This window comes from Gasterosteus aculeatus, chromosome 7 (genome assembly GCF_964276395.1).
Source record: "Gasterosteus aculeatus chromosome 7, fGasAcu3.hap1.1, whole genome shotgun sequence".
Taxonomy (NCBI): domain Eukaryota; kingdom Metazoa; phylum Chordata; class Actinopteri; order Perciformes; family Gasterosteidae; genus Gasterosteus; species Gasterosteus aculeatus.
This window is the reverse complement of record NC_135694.1, coordinates 20,329,722-20,348,124: the sequence shown is the minus strand read 5'-3', so window position 1 is coordinate 20,348,124 and position 18,403 is coordinate 20,329,722. Positions and strand designations below refer to the sequence as shown.

Here is an 18,403-nt window from a genome sequence, read left to right as displayed (position 1 = left end):
AAGTAATTCAATTACCTTTAAAAGAAGTAACTAGTAACTGTAACTAAATACTCATTTTCAGTAACTTGCCCAACACTGATCGTCACAGTGGTTGACCACTTCTCCAAGGCAGCTTACTTCCTCGCTGAACCTAAACTCACCTCAGCTCATAAGACAGTGGATATTATGGTCAACCAGGTGTTCCAGTTACACACGTACAGGCTCCACGCTTTCCTGTCTCTTGTTGGTTTAAATAAAGTCTGTATACCAGAAACCGTCTCCTGTGCTCTAGCTATTCGGTCCTCTCCTTGTACTCTTTGTGACACAGACTAGAAATTAACGCACAGCATAAAGAAATACTGATGATGTATAAGGGTGTATAAGATGTATAAGGGTTTGTATTCCTGACCACAATGCATCATTTGATGAAGCTTGCAATTTTTACCTCTCGAGGGGAGACGGTTAACTAGCTTGTCTGTGAGTGATACACATTACATTGATGTACAAGCCCATCATAGGGCCACACATGTGGATTACAGGACACCTGACCTACATTTCTCTGGCCTGCAAAAGGACACTGACGTAAAGTAATGTCACACCATTTATACAACTTCAAGTGCTCAGCAAATTGGAGATGTGTGGTCAGCAGACCTACTTTCTATTGTTCTTACCTGGGATGGTGTAGCGAGAAATAGCTGAAAAAATCTGTGGTCAAATAAATTACAGGGCACCTTTTATCTTGCATACAGTGAAGTAAACAATATAATAAAAGGTAGAATTTGTTTTACTGCAGTGTCCTGCTGTCTCACAGCTGGGTTGCCACACATTTTAGGCCATGGAGAGCACTAGTTCTGAAAATGTAGCCTGGCAGAGAGGTGAATTGATGGAAGTATTACAGAATACTTGACGGTAGCCAAAAGTGTACTGCTTTGTTTGTTCTGACCTACTTCCACTCCTTTTAAAGAACAACTAACCAGCAGACCTTAAGGCCCTTAATGCAGCCATGCCTGTGTTGCAAAGTGCTTGGAAGACGGGTGTAATCCATTGGTTATCCAACATACTATATATAGTTGTAATTAAACCTGGTTATTGGATAGCAATACATTGTGATACAAAGCAAATACTTTCAACAAATGGATATTACTACAGTAAACAAACTTGACACCATAGTTAATAATGGGATTCGACTCAAATCATACAGATTTATATGGCCCTCACTCACCAGTCTCCTTTAGGACAGCAGAGTGAAATGCATGTGTGGTCAGAGCAGACTTCACAGTTTGGCTCTGGGCTTTCATTAATCCTGACAAAGCTATTTTGTCTGCTTCTGCGATTTGAACTGCAGGCCCATCGCCTTTATTTACTTTTTCAATTTCCAAGAATTAGTACAGAGCCTTATACAGAGAAACTGGGTCAAAATGTGTGTATGCAAGGGGAATTTTAGAGAGCAAATGAGAAAGAGAGAGAGTGAGTGTGTTATATTCCAGAAGACACTTCTGATAACTGTTTCATATTTCATCACAGGGATAACAGAAGAGAGATTAAAAAGCTTTATTCAAACTAGCATGATCAGGCAGAACATTTAAGCCAAATAAGCAACATCAAAAACTTGACAATTAACTAGACTTGAAAATAAAGCGAGACCATTCTCTCCCATACTGTCTTTGATCCACTAAGTGAGATGGAACTGGATTGGTTTTGATGCAACTCCCAAAGCATACTGTACAATTTTACTGGCAAATTAGCAGAAGAAAAAAAATTAGGTGTATACAATTGAGAAATAACACATTTTTACTATACCAAGCACAAGGACCTCCTGCGCCATTTGATCACAGTGAAGACAGATATCAAAAACGTCTACTGTATAAAAAACACAGAGTATAAAGCAGTTCAATTTACAGTAAATGCATTTACCGGTTCTCAGTAGAACATGAAACCAAAAGGCTGAGCTCGTATTCAGCAACATGTTCGTCATTTGGGTACTGTCGTTTTTGTAATTTGTAATGTATGACATGCCTTTATTTCATTCAACAACAGTCACATATATCTTTTTCAATGCAGAAGGCACGCAAGGAGCTCATCGTATGTGCAATTCATTAAAATATTCTTTCATAAACACTGTTGGATTCAACCGGTTCAGGCGTTGATTGCACACATAACATGTACTCCACAGCAAGAGATCCCTCATTAAGTGACATCTTTAGTCTGACAGACAGCTGTGATTATGTCTGGGATGGCTGGTGCACCACCAGCACCAGGCATCAGTGGGGGAGAGTGAGAGAGAGAGAGAGGGAGGTTAGATTTCACTTACTCAGAAATGTTCTCTCTCAGCTGCATTACCGAGTGAGTGCTGCGATCACATTTATATGTGGTGCATATTTCAAAGTGCTGTGATCTGCTTAATACTTATTATGCATTGCCTATTTTTTTTTTACTTGCAGAGTCAGCTCTAGAATACTGTAACTAGAACTAGCACTTTGCTCCCCTTCACTCAATCCCGTCTCCCTACCTCACCGAATTAGGCTCTATTATTTAGCACCCTAATAAGTGGTCCTCATGAGCACCGTGTCTGAGAAATGTAAGTCCTGGTCTTCACAGTAGTGCAACACCACTACCTTCTGAGGTCAACAAAAGTACTCTAGTTTCAATTTGTAACTTATATAGGCAAAATTACATCATATGCACTAAACTACAAATATGCAACACAAAATGCCCTTGAAGAAGCTCACAAAAGCAGCAATAAAATGTAGTTACATAAAATATCTATAAAAACAGGAATATTTATAAATAAATACCATAAATGGATCTAATACCCCCTTGTACCATGGTAAAGGTCATACATTTTCATAGTTTAAAATTTTTTTTTCCCGCTCATTATATTTTCTTACATTTTTCGCACTGTGTGCATTGATTTATTGCGGTAAATATTCTGTAACGATCTATTGGTGGGAATTTGTGTGTGATGTCATAGAGCCTCTGAATAAGAAACTTATGAGGACATACCTCCTGCATTCAACCTCAAACACTGTAATTTGTAACTCCCGAATACTGCTAGATAACAATGTGTCCGATTTAAATATAACAACACATATGTCAATACGCTATGAACTGACCACCTGATGTTAGTGAGGTCATCAAAAGTCATTTGCATCTCTGACCTCATATAATTTTAATTGAACTAAATTATCTACAATCAAATAAAGTTAGAATTATGGATGTCGGTTTTTTTTTGCTTTCTTTCATTCTTTTTTTTGTCATTTCACACATTCATCACTGTTGAATAGAACAAACATCGTAAAAAAAAAAGAGTCAGATCAGTGAATATTTTATCAGCAAGTTACGAATTGACTCTGAATCTTGCTGAGCAGAAAGACTCATGATACGGTAGAAAATACTATTCAGAAAAGATCAACACCGAGTGAAAAGCCTGAATCAGTGACCAGCTACAGTTCAGCATTTATCAGCCTTTTACGGAAGAATCATATTCACCCTGGTTCATACGTGTATTTGTGAATAGGCGTGTTTTCAGCTCTTGCTTATAAAAGGTTGCATGATTGCGACTTATGTATATGTTAACCTACTGATGGGTTCTAGAACTACAGCACACAGAGTAAACCCTGGAGAGAAGGCAAATATGTCCACCGAGGAGTTTTAACGCTTTAGGGAGGGAATTATTTACTACATGAGGCAACGTCTGAGAGCAATGTCAAAATATCTTGCCATAAATGATTTCAATCCTATGTCCAAATATTTCAAATATTGTAGAATCATGCAGATCCATGCTTAAGAGACAAAAGAAGGTAGAAAGCTGAGGTGGTTCGTGGTCGATGTTGCTATTTGCTAGAGAGAAAGAACAAGTTGGAGCGGAGGGACTGAGGGTGGACAGATGTTTCACATCTTCTTTATGAGTCACAGGGAAACATTCCAGTCAGAGACTTCTCGTGAAGATACGATTATATCATGGCCGTTCTCTTCTGGGCAGCTGCTGAGAGACAGAATATAGAATTAGTCCACACATTAAGTCAACCTGCATATAAACTTATAGAAAGTCCTCACTCATGCAACAATGGATTGTGACTGGTTACTGCCACCATCATTCATTTTGGATTTAGGGTCTTAAATCAGTGTTGTTTGATGATTCCATTTTTTACTATGGAAATCAGACGGACATACACAGCTAGAATAGAATATGACAAACTTATTAACTATAATAGGAAAGCAAATGGTGTAATTAAAGCATGCACAGGCAGGTGTCATGTGGGTCATTTGGTATTTGGTGGGCCAATACTAAAACTAAAAGGGAAATGGGTTCCATATTATTATTGTAGGCCATAACTATGAGCTCATGTGCAAGGATGCAGAGTTAGTTGACACGATCTGTGCTTTCAGGTATGTTACATGCTGAGAACCTATTTGGGACAAATCATTCTCTCTCTTTTTTTCAATCTATGTCGTCACTTAGCCCTCAATCTCCGCCAGGCCAGCCAGATGTGTACAACACAGGTCTGACCAGCAGCCAATTTTATTCTAATCTCAGTCCGCAGTAAGCTGCTTTTTGCACTCGAGAGACTGGCCAATTTAAATTGTACTGACCCACACTGAGTGTGGTTTTTGTGAGGGACAGAGCCTCACCTGGGACAAATGGAAATATTTGATTCTGCTCTATTTAATCAGGACACTGTGTTGTCCAAAGGATTGCGCCAAATATTTGCATCATAAACTGTGAGAGTTTATCAAACCAGATCGTTGAGCCAAACCAAGAATGGATACCAAATAGGAGAGGATAGTAAACGTCTACACAATCATAGTGGCTCTACAGAATGTAGTCAGCAACCAGCATACCTCCAGTTGTAGAATGGACTTCCTGTCATTTTGAGTACTTAAGAACAGAAGAAAGAGACAAGTTCAGTGGTAGGTGTGAAACTCGAACACACGAAGAATACATACACATAATCTCTCTCTTTATATGTATGCATGCGTGCATTTATGCATATTCATATTGTTTAGTCTTTCAGTGGATGACTTGTTGCTGTTTAGTCTGCAGGTCCAGCTGCGCAAAGGCAAACAACATCTGGATCGGTTTCACAGCGCTTCTACGTTGATTGCAGTCTACCGTGTGTATGAGCGCTGCTGAGACCCCCAGCACGGCGCATCTCGGTACAGCAGTTTATCTCTTGTCTTTGAAGACAACTCCATATATGGGTGTCTTTGAAGTACTCCCACCCCCTCTTACACAGGACATAGTTATCCTCTGATGGTGTGAAATGCATCTGCAACAAATGACCTACATAATAAATAAGACATTGAAAAGCGGCACATTTTCCAGTTGTTTGTTTGCGCTAAAAATACGCTGATAATAATCAACATGCCTATTTTTTGTAATTTATTTGTGGTGCAGTAGTAATGTCTTGGAAAAATGTTGGACCTAATGCAGTACTGTACCATTTTCCTGTTGCTGATTTTGTTTGCGTTATATTTAATTTGCACTAGACAAAAAAAAAAACACTTTTAACACAAGTAATTAAAATTCCACCTTCCCAAACTGACACATTAAAGTGATGAACATGTTAATCCATCAATGATCCCAAATCCAATGGCATTTGTATTCTTTGTTAGTGTGTTTTGTGCTAGCCTAAATGCATTTTAAAGCATGTGTGATGACAGTTACAGTGATGGGAGAAGCACTCACATCTTGACTGAAGGTATTTCTGCAGAGAACTGTAACTATATTATACTGTATCAGACGTTATGATCTTCTCAATACTGATGAATCATTGTGCAGTGGCATTGTAATGTTCTAGCTGATCAAGGTGGACATTGTTAACTAACTTTATAATAGATTAAGCTTATGTTTAAAATCTGTATTACTGTCTGTATGAATGAAAACAACAAGAAACAAAAATGATTGATACTTTACACTGAGAAAAATGGAAATGTTAGAATCATACTCTAGCAAAGGCAATTCTTTTAACCTGAAAATATTACAGTATTACCAGTTGCATCTGCATACAACAAATACCCTTGCAGGGTAAAATAAATCACGGCATTTAGTAACTATTTACACTACGGTAGGTCGCTGAACACACCAATTTGTTGTGCCTTTTCTGCGTTCCTGTGTTGTCTGCATGCTTCCTGCTACTCATTAATTCATACATACCTCCAGTGTGGATGCTCTGGAGTCTGTGGTCTCACTTGGCCCTATGCTCCTGGGTATACTGGACACAAAATACCCAGCTCCTTTGGGAATTATCGGCTGTCTCATGACCACTTTGCCTTTCCTGGTCTCAGCAAGGAACAAACTGTACCAGTAGGCATCGCTGGAGATCAAGGTGGAATCTGCGATGGTGGAGCTTCTCTGGCTGATTACGCTGTTCCTGCTGACCACACTGTTTCTGTTGGCGGGGGGAATCTTGAAGGCCTTTGGCTTTGGCTTTTGACACTTCAACACAATAATAACTAAGATGGTTATCAGTAGAAGAAATGAGACAGCCCCTAAACCGATGACTAAGTACAGGTTTAGGTCCGTGAAGACGTCATACTCTAGCGGCAGCTCTGTGGTCTCTGAAAAGGACCTGACGTGTTCCACCGTCGATATCTTGATAGTGACGGTGGCTGAGAGAGCGGGCTGACCGTTGTCTTTGGCGACGATCACCAGCCGCTGCTGTCTTGGGTCTCTGTAACTGAACATCCTTGATGTCCGGATCTCCCCGTTGTACTGATCCAGGCTGAAAAGGCTGGCGTCGCTGATCTGCAGCAGCTGATATGTGACCCTCGCGTTCTGCTCAGAGTCGGCATCAATGGCAATCACTTTGGCGATCAGGTGCCCCTTATCCGTAGACCTTGGTATGACCTCCTCTACCACAGAGCCCTGCGCCCGCCAAGGTGACACTATGACAGGGGTGTTGTCGTTTTGGTCCAGGATGATGATGTGAACCGTCACATTGCTGCTCAGTGGGGGAACACCAGAGTCTCGAGCTTCGATGTGAAAGAGGAAATCCCTCTCTCTCTCATAGTCAAAGGTCTTCAGGGCATAGAGATCACCATTCTCAGGGTTGATGGAAAACAGCATTGACATTGACGTGTTAACAATCTCCTTCTCCATTATGAAATAGACTAAGTACTGGTTCTCGTTGAGATCGGGGTCAAACGCACTAAGAGATGTCAATAACGCCCCAGGTAGATTATTTTCCACGACATGGATTGTGTAGAAGGACTGGGAAAATGCGGGTGTGTTATCGTTAATATCCAGAACCTCCAAGGTGATGGTTTCGTTTTCAGATAAGGGCGGCGAGCCTTTGTCGGTCACCCTCAGCGTGATGTCATACTTGCTTCTTACCTCTCTGTCCAGTGGCTTTGAAACCAGCAGCTCGAAGTAACCCTCTGAGGATTTGTTCAGGAGGAACGGTAAAGATTCCTGCTGATTCAAGGCAAGCTCCACCTGCCCGTTGGCTCCAGAGTCCCTGTCGCTGACGCTGATCACGGCTATCAGTGTCCCCACAGAGACGTCCTCCGTCAGGGAACTTTTCACAGACTTTATGGTCACCTCGGGGTAGTTATCATTCAGATCTGTGACAAAAACCGTGATTTTACAGTGCCCTGCCTTGGGGTTCACGCCTCCGTCCTGAGCCTGTATGTGCATCTCAAAGCTCTGGTCCTCCTCAAAGTCGATCACCCCCTTCACCTTGACCTCACCTGTGTTTGGATCAAGCGAGAAGAGCTCTTGAGTCTTCTCCGAGGTGTACAGCGTGTAGGAGTACATTAGCTGAGCGTTTGTGCCTTCATCCAAGTCCGTTGCGTTTAATGTCATGACCACCGAGCCCGCGGCGGTGTTCTCCGAGACGTCAACCGCAAACACCGGCTCACTGAACAGGGGGGCGTTGTCGTTGATGTCCAGGACGTTGATAACGATGCTGGCTGTGCCGGAGCGGGGAGGCACCCCTCCATCCACAGCGGTTAAAATCAAATTATGAATCGTGTGCTCCTCTCGGTCCAGCTGACCATTAAGCACCAAATCGACATATTTGGAGCCGTCGCTGCCGGATTGTATGTCGATGTTGAAGTACCGGCTTTCGCTGAGATAGTAGGTCTTGATTGAGTTCGCCCCCACATCCGCATCCACGGCGTTTGTCAATGAAAATCGCTCACCGGGAGGGGTCGCCTCCGATATGTCCAAGTGCATGGTCCTTCTACGGAACACCGGCGCGTTGTCGTTGATGTCCATGATTTCCAACTCGATGTTAAAAATGCGAATGGGGTTTTCCAGTATGACATCCATTTTCATAAAGCACGAGGTCGCTTTAGTCATGCATATGCTCTCCCGGTCGATCTTCTCCCGTATCACCAGCTCCCCTGTTTCTTTGTTGATGTCGATGTAATTTTTGCTGTGGATGACATCGAGCTTTGCGTTGCGCAGCACGAAACTGCGGACATCCAGAGCCAAATCCGTGGCAAGGTTGGCAACAAAGGAGCCTACTTCCATCTCCTCCGGAATCGAGTACCGGTTGATGGAAAGCGCGCATCCCCACAGAGCCATGAATGTAAGGACAGCCGCGACAAAATGTGTCCGTGGAGGTGGAATGACGCACGCCATCGTTGAGGTGTCTTTTGAAATCTCGAAAGTAAAACGGATCCGTCGTAGCGATCAGGTCGTCTGGCTGCAGGAGAGCGCCGGTGTCATTCTCGCCTCCGCCAGTATTAGCTGTAGCTGCAGCAGCAGGCCGTGCACGGTACAGTAGAGCTGGAGGAGCGGGGCTCTCACGGCAATGCTCTGCAGGGGCGTAGGCGGCGTTTGTGTGGGCTGCTGGGGCGGCCTCACTGACGACTGGGTGGCCACGGAAGGGGGGAGGTTGTAGACTAGGTTTAAAGTTAATACCATTGACGAAAATATTGTGCAACTAGGCGTATGATAGTTGCGACGTAGTCTGAGATTGTTTCATTTTTCATTATTTTATGACAAAATGACAAAATTTAATTTCATGTATTTAAACTCATGTATTAAAGGAATATTTTCTTTTCTTCCATGTGTACACTCAAACGTATTTAGCCTAATATTTATGTCAATTATTTGCATAATATGTGACTAAAATATAAGCATAATAATGCATTTATATGTCCGTTTATTTGGATTACATTCTATTCTTCCGACGACTCAATGAGCTTTAACACTTCATGTTATCATTCACCCATTCACACTCTGATGAGAGGAGCTACCATGCACAGTGGCACCTGCACGTCAGTAACACATTCACACACTGTAGTCACAGCTACAGGAGTAATGGAGTTAAGCGTCGTGCCCAAGGACACATTGATGACAAACTGTTTTCTACCCACACATTGTTTTTACACTACAGTTTACAATACATTAAAAATGATCAGTCAGACAGTCTTTTTCATGTTAATTATGAATTGGTGGGTCTCAAATTATGTTTACAACGTCTAAAACTGTAATCTTGTAAAAACTTTGACAACAACAGGAGGTAGCCGACACTGAACCTACTCTGTAGCGCTTTGCTTACCAGCTGTTGAACCTGGAAGTTCGAATCTGTGAATGTCTTGTCAACTTTACCAAACTCAGATGCCATCAGCAAATTATGGGCAAATGTTTAACATTGTTTTCCTCAGAAACCGACTTCATGGTAAATCTCTGCATTGGACAGTGCTGACCTATGCGTGGGTAAAGCCCTAGTGTTGGGGTAAAATTGCTGAGCCTGCATAGGGTGAGGCTCTCAAGAATGTGACAATCAACTTGCGGCTATTTTTTAAATGTCTGTGTTCCCAAACGGATGGGTGTGTGTATTGTCATGCCCAGAATTAAGATTAGGGTGATCTTTTGCATTCCTCTCCTACAGCTCCATCCGGTGGCAATACAGAGAATTATAGAAATATATGAGCCCTGCCCATCACTCACACATGCTATATCATCTACATTAGCTTTTCACAATAATCCATTTAACTAATTGTCTGTGTTAAAGAAGGAAATATTTGTGTTGTTCAGTGGTATATTTATTAAACCATAAGGAACATGTATTCCTGATAAAAAAAACAACTACGAAGCTATAGATAAAATAACTCAATGATAACTTAACTTTGGTATATGGAAGTTGCCAGATACACCAGCTTTTTCAGAGGTAAATCTCAAATATAGAGATTTCTCCACTTCAGTAGAGAACCAGTTCACATAGTTTATGTCATGGGACAGCAAGGCAAAGGCCTATAGACAGATACCTCATATCCAAGGCGCTTTTTAAATCAGTATTTTGTTTTGCTTATTAATGAATTATTAATTATTACGTATATTATAATTTAGCACATGGTAAATCATGTTTGTAATAGGGATGCCCTGCAGTGGGTGTATTTTAGGGTTGTGTCTTTTTTCTAAACATATTGATTGCTTCTTAGGTGTCTGTGTATGTTATCATGATAATAATTGTCTGTTAATCTTTGTGCCATGCATTGCCTTTCTCTTTCAAAGTCAGATACTTTCACGGGCCATTCTCACCCACTTGCTAATTGAACGTGGCATTGCGGTCATGTTAGGTGTTACTGTTACAAGCAGTGGTCACCTAATAGTGTGAAGAGCAGGGGTCAGGGCATGAATAAAATAATTTTACTGCAGTGTCCATTTACTGTGTCAACCTAGAACTGTATAGGAGTTTTATATATTAAATGATAAACACGACATATTCTCCTTTTTTTCCACAAAATCAGATTAATCTATTCAAGCAAGAAAAACATTTACCATTTACCGTATTACACATTGGCACTCCTATTTTTTAATTTACCACAGTCCATGAGACGGTCAGGCCCGAGCCAAAGATTGAGCCATTTATCCATAATTGCTCAGTCAAAGGCAACAGATCTTGAAGATGACCTCCAGAGTTGTAATTAAAACCCTGGTATTCATTGCCTGGAATGTCAAGAGAAAAGGTTAAATGACAAAGGAACCGAAGTCACCGCAGCTTCCTCTTCCCAAGACCTCATGCGCTGGTCTCCACATTGTAGTGGGATAGTTCTGACCCCTCCTGAGCTCTTGCCTTACACTTCATGATTTGATGGAAATTTACACCTGATTGTATCCCTGCTAGAGACATCTTGAACACAGTAATATGCCTGTAGTAATGTACCCATTGTTGTTATTAAATTAAATTAGGTCTTGTAAAAGAGTACAATAACATTCAAAACATTTATTGAAATATAACAGTGAATTCCAAAAGGTAGATCATGTAATTTTCTTTAAAAGAGATATCTGTGACGGAAGGGAGCCCTCTAGTGGAAAAACAAGAGACTCTTCTGTCCAAGCTCAGTGGTGGAAGCTGTGTATTGTTGGAAGCGATAAGAGACAGATGCATTGAACAAAGCAACACAGCATGGCCTCGGAACATATTTTACATGACACAGAAGCTGGACAAATGGCTACGTGTCTCTGCTTATGGCACATGGGACATATTATGATTGCTAAGCCTGTATGATTGCGGTACTGGTGGTAATACATTCAAGATACATTTGGGATTTTCTATCTGTAATTATTGGCAGGATGTTGTCTGAATTTATTTTTCAAATTCCAGTAGTCTCAAACTGACCGCTGACTGGGATGTACATAAATGTCTTCCTCAAAGGGTTTATCGTTGTGACTCCATGTTCAGAGAGTTTGCGATACATTTGAAACTGAACCTTGGCACTCAGCTTATATAATTTAATTTAGTTCACTGATGCAGTCTGCCAGTCAGTCAGTCAGTCAGTCAAGATGAAGCCACGGATATTGAGGATTATCACAGGAGTTGTAGTTAGAACCCTGGTATTCATTTCCCGTTATGTCAAGAGACAAAGGTTAAATGACGCAGGGCCATAAGTCACAGTAGTTCCCTCTTTCATAGGCTTCATACACTGGTGGCCATGTGGTAGAGCCTCCTCCTGCTTTGACTCTCACCTTCAACGCTTAGATTTAGAAGAGCTGAAGGGCATTATTACACCTGTTTCTATCCCTGCAGGGAACTTCGTAAAAAAATATGTGGTGGTCTGTATAGTTGATGTGCCAGAAATATGAATGAATGGATCACACCACTTACTAACCCCCTCTGGCGATATATCTCAAGGTAAGTATCTGGTAAATGTATTGAGAACAACTGAAATTGTGATTTGTTTGTCTGTGAAAAATCAATTCCATAAGTTTATTTTTACAACTTTATTGTTTTTGATGTATTCATATATTCACGCGGAAATTAATTCTACTTCACCTAAGAAATTATTTAGAGCCAGAGAAACACATGAGTTCAGCCAGATGAATGAAAACAATAAAATCGTGTCTGATATCCAAACAACAACTGCAGATAAACAAGGATTTCAGAGTTATACAACTGTATTGTTTTTGAACGATAGCTACGATACCCTTGGAGGTTGTTTCAGAGCAAGATAAACACACATAGTTCAGCATTTTAAATGACAAGAATGAAAATATCAACTAACAGATGCCGAGTTGGGGACCAATTTGTTGATATACATGTATACTGTACATAGACTATAGAGTGATTCACACTCAGTGATGAACACAAATCTATAAGTATCAGTGACTGAATTACATTAGCAGTTGCTTGTGATCAAACAATCCGAGTTCTACCTGCGTTGTTGTCAACTGATTGCTGTGGTCGGTCAATGTGACGGTCCACTGCACAGGCCGAGGGAGTAGAATCACAGCGGCGATGCTGTTACCAATACTACAATACTTCAACAATCATTTCTCTGAAAGCCGAAGCATATGGCATTAAATCTCTTTTTTTATTGTATCCCCTTTAAACAACAGACTTATGATCACATGACCTGTGTCTCAATGCACCAGACATGATCGGATGAAAGATGCTGTGCTCTGGCATAGCTTCATTATGTTAACAACATTTACAGCGTTAGTGGAATAGAATGCCCAAAAAAGCTGCCTGCTCGAGTTATTCAGTTCACTTTGGACCCACAGCATGTGTCCCTTTGAGACAAAGAGGTGTGTCTGTAAAAAAAAGGGACTGGAACATGCACCAAACTTGTGTAATAGACTGTAAGCTGATTAAATTGGGACATTTTTACAAGTTAGACAATCACTGAGAACCAGCAGCCTCCAAACAAACCAAATTCACAGTTACCTGAGCTCCCTTCGGCTGGAAAAAAATAAATAATCTGCTTGTTTGCTAGTTTAAAGCCTTTACAACCACAATCCAACAATGACTCAAAATAGACATTATTTATACTTTATTACAATATATACAAAAAATGATATATATATATGCACACTTGGTGAGGAAGTAGTATTACATTTCACTGAAAAAAGGGAAACATAGTCGGTCAGCTTCCGAGAAGCAATTTGAGGTCGTTACTGGAACTATGAAGAGAAACAGTACAGCTGGTGTATCACTAGAAGATGTTATTACTTACAATGAGACTATCATCGTTGTCAAAAGATTGTTCATAGTTTGAGATGAATCTCTTTTTCTTTCCGAAGGTAGAGAACGTGTTGTACACATCCAGTTCTCCTCTGGGCGCCAGCTTCAGAGTGCTGAGGTCAGACGTGTTGCCAGGTATGTACACATTGTGCTGGTAGTCTGGTGCTTCAGAGTGAGGCTGAGTGTACTTGGGGGTCCATGAGTGGTGGGGGACTGCTCCCTCTTGAAGAGATATCCTGCAGTCTGTAAAGATGCGCATAAATTACAGTTTGTATCAAAAAATGATTTTGTATAAAGCTCTTATTTACACACGATATATGCTTGATCTGAATAAGGTTGCATTGAATGGTATGATCTGCTTTGCAGTTTACCATTTAGCATTTCACACTAAATCGTCAAGCACAGATGCAAGAGGAATCCCCCGACCCACCACCCTCTTTCGGCCAGCCAATCAGTTTCAGTAAACATCCCAGTACAACGTGATCTCCAAAACCTGTTCGTAAAAATGTATACGAAAATCTTGAACATAGAAATTCGTAACAATACATACGAACTGCGGGGGTCAACCACGCCCCTTGAGTGAACAACATGTCGGATTCTTGAGTGAATGTCTCTCCGCCATGTTGGATTTTTTGAAGGGGTTAGGGTTAGTATTTTATTCTTACAAGTTAACATTGATTTCTCGTTAAAACTGCAAACATAACACATTTATCTTACATCGTTAGACTTCACGAAGTGTGTTTACGGGGTGCAGGTCCCCATTCACTTTGAATAGGGTCATCAGTTGCAGTCCGTATTTATTTATCACTACAAATGTGTATGTTCAAGATTTTCGTATAAATTTTTACGAACAGGTTTTGGAGATCAGGCTGCTTTTGTCAGGAGCATAATGAGCCCAAATTGCACAGTTACCACCTACCATTCATGTGGTTTCCCCAGGTCCAGTACTGGGGTGCCACAGAGCAGGAAAACCCACGGGCATCATACTTTTGTTGATGAGTGAGAGTGCCATCCATATCTGCTGAACTATACCTGAGGAGATAAGGAGACGGCTTAAGTACACGCTTAAGCGGGTGCATGCATGTGCGTGTGTGTGTTACAACTAAGGTTCTCACCTCTTGTAAGCTGAGTTGCGTTGGTTTTTGGTCAAGGTCCAGTCCTTGTTTGAATACTGTACAGAAACATAAAAACACAATTTAGCAGCCACCTCTAGCAGAACAATTGCACTGTTCTTTTGTTCATGTTGAAACTGTTAATTATGGTTTTAGTACACACTCAAATGAACTGGATAACACTATGTATTACATAAAACTCTCTCCGATGCAGCTTTACAAGGACTAAGAGGATCTCTGCTCATGTGAGTGTTGGGAGGTTTAGTAACGGTGGATATGCAGATGCTGATTGTTGACGAGAGAGAGAGGATGAAGCCGCTTGGTTGAGTATAACTGTAAAAATAATAAGTGCATCTCTTCTTTTGCTGCAGCCCCTACCAGGCTTGTGTCACACACCTTGACAAATTGGGGTCATTTTCCCACAACATTGCCATGTATATATTTCTTATGCAAGGGTTACTTGCATAAGACCGCAAAATAGCCATGCTTTTTTTTTTTGCTCTTTAAATTATTCAGATGAAGTATAGTGGCAATATCATATCGGATGCTTATTCAAACACACAGTGTCAAATGCATTGTGACATTTGCCCTTCAGTCCAGCTTTCTGTCATTTGTAATTGAATGACAAGCGACTTGGATACGAGACACCAACTCTGTTGACTTGTGTTTCTTCGAGCGCCCCCTATTATGTTACCTCGTTTGGAGTTGCAGATCTATTGTTGGCCAGCTCGTTCCGGTCCAGCGCGCTCCAGCCAGAGGTGAGGTAATCTGTGCTCTTGGCGTTGTTGTTCCGCTGAGCTGACATTACCGGACTGCAAGGCTTCAGAAACATGATGTCGCTCTTGGATGACTCGGGCGTCAGACACATTTTGTAGCAGTAGACCTGAGGCGGGGCGCCGTTGCCGTTTGCCTCGGCGCAGGCGGGCGTGCCGGTGGACATCCAGACGTTCAAGTTGGACTTTTTGAACACCTCCTCGGAGCTCGGGGTTTCCGCACGCGAGGAGGAGCAGCAGCAGCAGCAGCGGCTGCTCCCGCAACTCCAGCTGATCGAGGAGAAGTCGGACTCTGCGCCGGGCGGTCTGCCCTTCCGCCTCCGCACTGAAACCAGGACAACGATAGCCACCAGAAATGTGACGGAGATTGCGCCCAGAGACACGATTAAGTACAGGGTGAAGTTGGAGCTGTGATGCGGGCTGAGTGACAGGTCGCCCAAATCGGGCCGCGAAGCTGGCAGGCTGTCAACCACTGACAGGGTGATGGAAACAGTGGCCGAGAGGGGCGGCTGACCATTGTCCTTCACAAGAATGACCAATCTGTGCCTCGTGGCGTCTTTCTCCCCAAACTGGCGCATGGTCCTGATTTCGCCCGTGTACAGAGCGATGCTAAACAAGCTCGGGTCGGTCACTTGCAGCAGCTGATAAAACAGGCGCGAGTTCTGACCCTCGTCGGCGTCTGCCGCGCCGATCTTAGCGACGAGGTAACCGGCGTCCACCGACCTGGGCACCGCGCCGCCGGGCGCGCTGCCGTTTTGCAGAGCAGGGGACACGATGACGGGCGCGTTGTCGTTCTGGTCCAAAATAAAGACGTTCACGGACACGTTGCTGCTTAGAGGTGGGAACCCGGCGTCTTGAGCTCGAACGGTGATCTGGAAGTTCTTAAGTTGTTCGTGGTCAAAGGAACGCAGTGCGTAAATGTTCCCGTTGTCTGAGTTTACGGACACGTAAGTGGACACGGGCATCCCCCGTATGTCACCCTCTAGTATGGTGTAGGAGAGGTATGCGTTTTGACCAAAATCCGGGTCCAGTGCAGTCACCGAGCAGATGGATGCCCCTGGAGCGTTGTTCTCAGTCAAGTACACCGTGTAGGAGGGCTGCTTGAAGCGGGGCGCGTTATCGTTCACATCAGACACTTGGACCAAGATGGTCTTCCTGGTGAATAAAGGCGGGGAGCCCATATCTCGGGCGGTGAGGGTGATGTTGTACTCCGCAACTGTCTCCCTGTCCAGAAAATCAGAAGTTACTAATGTGTAGTAGTTCTTAAAAGATGAGTGGAGCTGGAATGGGACCTGGTTGGGAATCTCGCAGTCCACATTGCCGTTTTCACCCGAGTCCCTGTCAATCACGCTGATGACGGCTATCACCGTTCCCGGGGTTGCGTCCTCCTGCACAGGTGTGGACACCGACGTCAGGATCACCTCCGGGAGGTTGTCATTTGTATCCCAAACGTTCACCAGCACTTTGCAGTGAACCGCCACCGCGGATGGGCCTTTGTCTTTTGCCTGGACGTAAATCTCATGCATCCTAGCCTTCTCGTAATCAATCACCCCTTTGACTTTGATTTCCCCCGTGCGCGAGTCCACGCTGAAAAGTTGGCGCACTTTGATGGGCGCGTGACCACTGAATGAATAGGTGATGTCTGCGTTGGGACCCTCGTCTAAATCGGACGCGTTGAGCTTGATGACAACTGTGCCTTTGGGTGCGTTTTCCGCCAGCCTCACTCTGTAAAACGACTTATCGAACACGGGTGCGTTGTCGTTCGCGTCCAAAACGGTGATATCGATTTGCGCAGTGCCAGATCTCTCCGGCGCACCTCCATCCACCGCCGTTAGGACCATTTGATGCGCACTTTGCTGCTCTCGATCCAGTGGGGTTTGAAGGACGAGTTCTGCAAATTTACTTCCGTCGCTGCGTGTCTGGATGTCCAGAAGGAAATGCTCGTTCACACTCAGCAAATAGGTGCGCAGCGAGTTGGATCCGACGTCGAAGTCCTGCGCGCTCTCAAGTGGGAATCGGGACCCTGGCGCAGCAGACTCCGATATGTCCAGGTTGAATTCGGTCCACGGGAAACTGGGAGAGTTGTCGTTCACGTCTAAAATGTCCATCTCCACCCTGTACAGCTCCAGAGGGTTTTCGATGACCACTTGTAAGTGAAAGGAGCAGGACAAACTCTGCTCGCATAGTTCCTCGCGATCAATTCTCTCGTTGACGAATAAAACTCCATTTTCTAAATTTACCTCCACATATTGCTTCTTGGCACCGGAGACTATCCGGAATCTTCGTGCAGAGAGCTTGTCCAAATCCAAGCCCAGGTCCTCTGCAATGTTGCCAACAAAAGCTCCGTGCTCCAGTTCCTCCGGAATGGAGTAGCGAATCTGTCCCCGGACTGCCTCCAAGAAACAAGTAAACAACACCAAGCGGCAAACTACGCGCCATTCCCCAAACTGCTTTTGCTTTTCCATCTGTAGGCTGAAACAGTGCAGCAAATCACACCACGGACTCTGGTCTCCTGTGCACTCATGCAAGATGATTATAGCAGAGCTGTGCAAAATATGGTCTGGAAAGGAAAAACAAAACTTGACATTAGTGGGACCGGACCAGCGCTTGTCTGTTTGAGAGAAACGGGAGAGAGAGAGAGAGAGAGAGAGAGAGAGAGAGAGAGAGAGAGAGAGAGAGAGAGAGAGAGAGAGAGAGAGAGAGAGAGAGAAAGGGATGTGCGCGAGCTACTGGCCCATCTCAGATTAGTGGGGGCCATGTGTGTCCATGTGCGCGTGTGTGTGTGTGTGTGTTTATCATTGGCCGTACCGTTCCAATAGGAAGGGGCGACATCTGTTCGGATGATCTCTGCTGCCTACTAGCCCGATCAAAATCATGTCCTGTCTTCAGGCTGCGATCGGAGGTCAAACGTACTTGATTCAATGTTTTGATTCAAAGTTTTTTTTTCGATCTAATGAATTCAGCATAATCGGATTTATCGTGCTATCATTTCGTATTGTACACACACACACACACACACACACACACACACACACACACACACACACACACACACACACACACACACACACACTTTACTGTCATACATTTACTTACAAAACCAGTAAACGTTTTAGAC

At 43.2% G+C, this 18,403-nt stretch overlaps 2 protein-coding genes across 5 annotated transcripts; both read right to left on the bottom strand.

Moving 5' to 3' along the window:
• Positions 1-1,515: 1,515 nt before the first annotated feature.
• LOC120821406 (protocadherin alpha-C2) lies at positions 1,516-8,775 on the bottom strand. 4 transcript variants are annotated; one of them, XM_040179895.2, is made up of 3 exons: positions 6,137-8,775; positions 4,822-4,858; positions 1,516-3,964 (listed from the first exon to the last, which is right to left on the bottom strand). In XM_040179895.2, the coding sequence occupies exons 1-2, from the start codon at positions 8,567-8,569 to the stop codon at positions 4,847-4,849; spliced, it is 2,445 nt and encodes an 814-aa protein (XP_040035829.1). In that variant the 5' UTR covers positions 8,570-8,775; the 3' UTR covers positions 1,516-3,964; positions 4,822-4,846. The 4 variants fall into 4 exon arrangements, with proteins under 4 accessions (XP_040035829.1, XP_040035830.1, XP_040035827.1 ...); XM_040179896.2 differs by having other exon boundaries at positions 1,516-3,961; positions 6,137-8,767; XM_040179893.2 differs by lacking the exon at positions 4,822-4,858 and having other exon boundaries at positions 6,137-8,767.
• Positions 8,776-12,149: 3,374 nt separating this feature from the next.
• LOC120822957 (protocadherin gamma-C3) lies at positions 12,150-17,913 on the bottom strand. The gene is made up of 4 exons (XM_040182956.2): positions 15,207-17,913; positions 14,516-14,571; positions 14,320-14,432; positions 12,150-13,643 (listed from the first exon to the last, which is right to left on the bottom strand). Exons 1-4 carry the CDS (start codon positions 17,748-17,750, stop codon positions 13,372-13,374), a joined length of 2,985 nt encoding a protein of 994 aa, XP_040038890.2. The 5' UTR covers positions 17,751-17,913; the 3' UTR covers positions 12,150-13,371.
• Positions 17,914-18,403: the final 490 nt, after the last annotated feature.